The sequence below is a fragment of the Engraulis encrasicolus genome, chromosome 17 (assembly GCF_034702125.1).
Source record: "Engraulis encrasicolus isolate BLACKSEA-1 chromosome 17, IST_EnEncr_1.0, whole genome shotgun sequence".
Taxonomy (NCBI): Eukaryota; Metazoa; Chordata; class Actinopteri; order Clupeiformes; family Engraulidae; genus Engraulis; species Engraulis encrasicolus.
The window spans coordinates 48,519,047-48,526,747 of record NC_085873.1 but is presented as its reverse complement, the minus strand read 5'-3'; the positions used below and the strand labels follow the sequence as shown (position 1 = coordinate 48,526,747).

Below are 7,701 nucleotides of genomic sequence, written 5' to 3'. Positions count from 1 at the left end.
TATTGAATCGTGTCGTCATGGAAGCTGTGATATACACCCCTAGTATGCAGGGGCAGGGCTTATAGTATTCGGGCTCCATGCCTGATTTCAGGCTTGACAGAGTTTGCAAAAATAAAAACATTGATAATAATTAGCCATTAGGTTATTCTTATCTCAGAAAGTGTTACAGGTTCAGGGTTTTCTTCTACTATCAGGCTTGAATAATGGTCATACACATAGCAGGCTATTAAATGTTTGAATAATGTGTCAAAATAGGCCTACGTTACGTCACTATGCCGTAACTTGTCGTCGTCGTTAGAGCAGGGGAAAAAGTTCAGGCTCAGGATTTTTTTCACCATCACCCCTGAGCTTGTTATTATGCCTACAGTCATGTGCCTACAGTGTGTTGCCTCTGCTGTTGACTACCATGTGTCTGTATGTGACGTGTCTAGCATCTCATACAGCAAGCCATAGTCGCTCGCTATTAGTGTTTTGAACCGGCCGTTGGGTGTGTGTGCAAGTGTGGGAGTGTGTGCAAGTGTGCGCTTGCATGCTTGCTTTTGGCTGCAGAGTGTGCAGTTTCAGTTTTTTATAGGTGTGTGCGCAAGTGTGAGTGTGTTTTCGTGCGTGCAAATTTTTTTTCCACTATCACCCCTGAGGGGGGTCACAGCAGCTCTGTGGGCTCCTCAGCTGTATCATTACACCCAGGACATGGGACACGGGTTCGATTCTGGCACGGTGTCATTTCCCGATGCTCCCCCCTCCCCCCCTACTGCTTTCCTGTCATCTCTCATACTGTCCTTGCATTAGATACGCGTAATGCATTATGTAACCCAATGGCTCAAAGTGTTTCCAATGCTACAGTAACATCACAGCAGGTGCACCAACGCTGATCAGCAGGAAGAAATTGGTCTGGCAAACCAGGGAAGTCTCCTGTTGATATATTAGCCTTATTCAGCAGGTTAATTAGCCGATTTATCATATCTCGCAGTAATCTTTTTGGGAAGCAGTTTGCCTCGGGAGAAATTAAGCCATGCAAAAGGAGTATTCATTAATCTCTCTACCATTGAGAAAAAGGTGGTGAGGGAATCCACGGGTAGGCCTACTCTGATGAAGACGCATGTCGAAACATTAGTCTTACTGCACTGAAAAAATAAATACAGTACTTCTATTTGAAAGACTGATAAGCTCACAAATTGATGACTGTCTTAACAATCGTAAAGGACCAGTTCAGTCAATTTCAACATGCAGTTGTAATGCTCACACTACCCTGGACTTGTCAGTACCTGAGATTTTTTTCCCTTCTTCTTCAGCCTTTTCCGAGATGCTGGTCATTGTAATGGGGGCATCGCATTGTTTACATTTAAAAAAAAAACATTTTTATTTATTCCCAAAAACATCCAAAAGGTTATGCAACATCAGCAGACAACTAGCAAACAGCAGTATCTTGTGGGGAAATATTTGGAGTAGGCCTATGTTAAAGTTTTTTTTAAATGTAAACAAACACTGTCCCCATTAGAATAGCTCATATCTCGGAAAGGGCTGAGCCGAAAAATGTGGCATCACCGGGTACTGACAACTCAATGGTATGAGCAATACAACAGCACATCGAAATTGACTGAACTAGTCCTTTAACAATATATTGGCCATGGAAACAGAGAAATTATGTTTTGTGGTCAGAGAAAGTCATGGAATTGTATGCCTGGCTTGTAGTGAAAACCCTGGTATGGACCCATTTGGATTACTGAGCACGCTCTGTGTAATAGGAACGCAGCAAATACTGATAGGCGTGCTCCAGTCTCTCGCTACAAAAGAGGAACGACATGAAGATAAGAATCGTAGATGCGATAAGATTATTAGTTGCAGCAGCTTTGAAGGCTGCATGATAAATCGCCACGTTTGCAACGAGTCACTGATTTCATTACACCAAATTGCAATTTTAATTAAAAATCGATTAACTATCCAGCCTCCTGTCTACAGGAACGTGAACATTAAAAAAACAGCATGAAGAGTGGGGAATGGCGTGGTTACCTGTGGTCCTCTGTCCTCAACCCTCCTTAGGGATGCACGATACCGATGCTGCTCATTGTACTCGTACTCGTACTCGTACTCGTCAAGCACTTGCCGATACCAGGAATGATACTGCTATTACATCTCATGAGTTCTAACTTACCCTGTAATATCATATGGCTGTCATGCCCTTTTATATTTAGGAGACTAGCGAGGGTTCAAAATGAATGGAGTTCAATGGGGAAGTTACTTCCATTTAGGAGACTGGAATTGGTCCCTCTTTGTTGCAATAGTGCCATAGAACGATGTATCACGGTTTCCATATTGAAGATTTTTGCAAACACAAGCTGTGCATGGAATGGAATGGTTGTCTTGATGAAATTCCTCTGTGTATACTAGTACAGGAAGCAGAAGCCTTTGCTATGTCGCCTTAGCCATCTGGATTTGCTAATTACCACAAAAGCAAAGGAAGCGAAACTAATGAGGAAGATCAGTGTGTTTTTAGTGCGCAAGGTTCTGCTATTATCTTGCCATTACTGTGAGTTCCTGAGTCTCAGACAGACACATTTATCTTGATATCAGGTCCAATTAAGCTGTTGTTGAATTAACTTAAATTTCATTTGGCAGACATACTTAACATGACTGGACTTCATTTCATATGCCAAACAAAAGTAGCAGAAGAAATACAAGTAGGAGTTCTGTAACAGCCACAGATACTTTACAACACAACCGCAACTTGTGGGATAATATTTGGAGTACCGGTATGTTAAGACATTTGAAACAAAGTGCAAACAAACTCGTGCCACCATTGGCTGAACAGGATCTCAGAAAGGGTTGAAACATGATACTGCTTTGGGTCCTGACAAGTCGTCAATGGTAGTGTGATGGCAATGGTAGTCTGATTTATCTCCACTCCCTTATACTCCCCAGGGAGGCTCAGGCCAGGACAACCATTTGCTGTAGTAAACTGCATTAACACATATTGCAATACTGATTCTAAGTCTCCTATTATTATCTTATTTCCCAAAGAGGCCCGGGACAAGCATACCAAGATGAAAATGTTTATAGATATTACACTACTAATTCTGATATTCCTTCTCTCCCTTTGAACAGCCTTAGGAAGGCCTAGGACAATTTACGTATATACTCTGTCGCTATATTTACTATGCTATACGCAGGGATTAAAGTTTTCCGTCGCTACGACGGAATTCCGTCAACTGGATTTTCGTTTGGACGGATTTCCGTCCGTATAATTTATGTCAATTAATTTACAATTTTTACTTTCCAACTGAACTCAAATCGAGAGCACTCCTGGTCATGAGAAGGGGACGAGAGGTGTGTTTGGTGTACGGATTTAGTTATACACTCCACCATTGGCGGTGTGATACAACATTCACTCATCAGTAGCCTAGTTTTGGGTCATCCCCTGTTCTTCCGTGTTCCAAAAAAAAGTACACGAGCGGTCAACAATTCTGTGGCAGCGCAGCGCGAGAGATTAAAAACATAAATAGCCAAAATTGTTGCTGATGGCAGAAAAGAAAATAATTGTAATACAATGTATAAAGTGCAGTGACGTTTCCATATCATTGCACCTGTCGTGGCAGATATTTAGAAAAAAAAATGAATAGTTTACTTCGACTGCGTATGATGCCCTTTTCCTGAAGGGTTTGCCTTTTAAGCATTGTGACTCTTACTAGCATTATTCATAGCCCCAATGGGACGACTATGCCAGCTAACTAGGATAGCCTACCATGCGTTTCATCCTCAAAGTTTAGCGCGTTTGACTGGCTGCGTGTCTTTTTGACAACGGATAATTCACAGTCTCATCTGTACTCATAGCAGATTAACTTTGTTGTTGCCGATATATATATTCAATAAATAAGTTAAAAATGGGGTTGCATTTGGGTCACGGATAGGCTATCCCTGGAAGAGCCAATATTTTATGCCACGTCTTGTTCTGGGAAGCAGTGTTCTGATGGGTGGACTCGTGGTCGGTAAATGCCGTTTCGACGTTTGTTTCACGTTCAATGCTTACTGTGTGACGCTATTTCTGCTAACTGGAATAGTGTGCAGCAGCAACAGTTGTGTGTGCGCTTGTTTTTGAGTGGCTCAACGTCTGTGCCCATCTTCTCGGACTATGTGTTTCGTTTGAGTTCAGTTAGCCTATTTGCGCACTGCGCACTCAGGACTGATGGGTGGGTGATTTGCCTTGATTCGAGTGGAAAGCTGCGCGACAAGCTTGGGAAAGTGTGTTACTTTTGTAAACGATAGACGTATGTCTGTGACTGTCGTGTCTGCTGCGTCCTGTCAGCTTGTAGAACACGTGCGCATAGGAAGAATCGGGGACGTTTTTTAAATCAATGGTAAGCGTGTGCTTGGCACCGCACATCGAGAAGCAAAAAAAGTAGCCAGTAGTTTTCAAAACGGTAGAACACAGAGGTAGACATACCGCACCCTGTTTGTAAACGTCAACAAGTTATTTGTAACAGGATGAATACTGAAAAAGGCCGAAGGGTGAAAAACATACAAATAATTAAAGCTAGTTTTCTCCCTCTGATTGCTATGATCAGGGCTTTTTAAATGTCAGAAATACAACTGCAAGCAATGCGCACCAGTGCTTTCACCAGAACAGTGTTTGCCCATTCTAATGTGAAAGACAAAATATAGCCTACTACTACAACAAAAAACCCCATAATGGGATCACTCACTGTATCAACACATTGCAATTCCAAGTCAATAATTCTGTGAGATCAGCTACCATTTTGAAGCAGCATTCATTGTGAATCCATTCTGCATGATGTTGTGAACAATTCATAAACAATGGGTAGAAATAAGAGGAAATAACCAAAACATGCCCCAAATTTCAGTTCAATCTTTGCAGTCTGATATAGTATCCATTATCCCTCCATTCTCGGCCAGTTCTAGTCAATCTGGTGAGCGGCCTAGGCCTGCCCGCCCTCTTTCCTTTTTTTGTATTTAGAAATTGGCATCTGTAAACATAGCATTGTAGGCCTACATCTGATTGAGCACATCTGATCTAGTACCTACAGGTACACTCATACTGAGTCTATATAGGCCTACTGAGTGTATAATGAATATTCATTGTTCATGTGAAGTGTAAAGATTTATGTTGGTTGAAGTTCTGATTTTGTGGCACTTTTTGGTATTACTGGCGCCCTCAAGACATAGGCCTATTCTACTCTAGGCGACTGCCCCGTCTACCTATGCCGCTGGCTCTGGCACCATTCCTTGCATGTATGTTTCGTCATGAGGGCAGAGCCTGGCTACATTGGTTTTCGTAGGGTCACGGAGTGATACTCGATCGGGTGCCTAACCGGTAAATATGTTCAGTCAGATTACTTTTTTTTGCTTTAATCCCTGTATACGGCAATACAACACACTATATCAGTATTAAACTGCAATACCTCCTACCATACATGTTGCAATACTGATGCTGAGCCTTCTATTACTGTGTTACCTTAGTTCCAAAGAGGCCCGGGACAAGCATACCAGGATGAAAATGTTAATAGATATTACACTACTAATTCTAGTACATTATCATTTTCTCCCTTTTAACACCCTTAGGAAGGCCTAGGACAATTTATATACTCAATATAATTAGTGTACTATACTGCAATATGACACATTATATCATTATTAAACTGCAATGCCTCCTCTCCTTAATTTCCAGAGAGGCCCAGGACAACCGGATACTGCTCATTATACTCGTACTCGTCAAGCACTTGCCGATACCAGGAACGATACTGCTATTACACAAAACAATGCAAAATCTTGTCACGTTCTGTGGACTTGGAAGCAGAATGGGGAAAAAAGTGCCACCTCATACATTTACTTTAATTTGAATCTATATGGAAATGGACAATAAAAACATCACAGGTGGAAAAAAACAAGGCCATGCATTTATTTTCATTGTATTTTGGTGGTAAAAGGTATCGGTATCGGTACTCGTATCGGCAAGTACAGACATTAATGTACTCGTACTTGTATCAGTTTTCAAAAAAGTGGTATCGGTGCATCCCTAACTGCAATACCTCCTCTCCTTCATTTCCAGAGAGGCCCAGGACAACCGGATGCTGCCGGCGCTGAAGGACAACAGCGGCAGCCACGGCTCCCCGATCAGCGGCAAGCTGCACGGCATCTTCTTCAGCTGCAACACCGAGTTCAACACGGGCAAGCCGGCCCAGGACTCCCCGTACGGCCGCTACCGCTTCGAGGCGCGCGCCGAGGAGCTCTTCAACCCCAAGACCAACCTGTACTTCGGCGACTTCTACTGCATGTACACGGCCTACCACTACGTCATCCTGGTGGTGGCGCCAGAGGGCTCGGCGGGCGACGAGTTCTGCAAGCAGAGGCTGCCTGCGCTGGACCGCGCCGACAACCGCTTCCTGACGTGCGTGCAGGGTGAGGACGGGCGACTGGCGTTCCACCACGCGCAGGACGTGATCCTGGAGATCATCTACACGGAGCCGGTGGAGCTGGCGCTGGGCGACGTGGCCGAGATCAGCGGGCACCAGCTGATGAGCATGTCCACTGTCAACGCCAAGAAGGACCCCAGCTGTAAGACCTGCAACATCAGCGTGGGACGCTAAGGATATCTGCCATCCTACACAAAAAAACCCTAAACCCACTTCTACCCCTGCAACATCAGCGTGGGACGCTAAGGATATCTGCCATCCTACACAAAAAAACCCTAAACCCACTTCTACCCCTGCAACATCAGCGTGGGACGCTAGCCAGGGAGGGACCTCTGGCATCCTACAAAAAAAAAACCCTACCTAAAACCTATTGCGAAGCCTATTCTACCCCCATGGAATTCTTCTCAAGACCTGCAACATCAGCGTCGGACGTTAAGCCAGCCAGGGAAGGACCTCTGGCATCCTACAAAAAAAAAAAACCCTACCTAAAACCTATTGCAAAGCCTATTCTACCTATGCCCCCCCATACCGTTCTTCTCTAGACCTGTAACATCAGCGTGGGACGTTAGCAAGAGAGGAGGGATCTCTGCCATCGTACAAAGAAAAAAAAAAACCCTACCTAAACCCTATTGCAAAGCGTATTCTACCTATGGCCCCCCATGGCGCTCGTCTCAAGACCTGTAACATCAGTGTGGGACGCTAAGGATATCTACCATCCTACAAAAAAAAACCCTAAACCCACTTCTACCCATCCTCAAAAATTCAAAACTCCCCAAGAATTCTGATGATCTCCTGCAACATCAGTGAGGAACACTAGGGACCTCTGCCATCCTAAAAAAAAAAAAACACTTAACCTACTTACACCCCTTCCCCAAACATAAAGACTCAATAACGCCCCATGTCCAGGTCCTGACATTCCAATTAACACCTATAACATCAGTGTGGGATGCTAGAACACCCATCCCCAATCCGTTTAAAAAAATAAAAAAATATACTAAATCTGTGTGCACCGCTCACCAAAAATAACATCTCCAATTGTCTCTTCACCCTTCACTTCTCCTCCCTGGCAATTGTTGCTGTAGGATGTTACATTTGCTAAACTTGCTCCTCTAATGCCTCTTTTCCACTGCCGATTTTCTGGTAGGCCTACAGCTCGACACAGTGTGACTCAGCCGCCACATTTTGCTTAACGATTGAGCTGTATCGTACCTATTCGAAAAGCAAAAGTGGCAGCCTAGTCGCGCTGTGTCGAGCAGTAGGCCTACCAGAAAATCGG

General features: G+C 43.9%; 1 protein-coding gene across 1 annotated transcript in view; it reads left to right on the top strand.

Annotated features, from left to right (window-relative positions):
* LOC134467083 (phytanoyl-CoA hydroxylase-interacting protein-like) overlaps positions 1 to 7,453 on the top strand; it is a 29,827-nt gene extending 22,374 nt beyond the window's left edge. Inside the window, exon 2 of the mRNA XM_063221004.1 lies at positions 6,062 to 7,453. Coding sequence (XP_063077074.1) covers positions 6,062 to 6,599 — 538 coding nt within the window. The 3' untranslated portion in view covers positions 6,600 to 7,453. The remainder of the gene's footprint in view (positions 1 to 6,061) is intronic.
* The last annotated feature ends 248 nt before the right edge of the window (positions 7,454 to 7,701 follow it).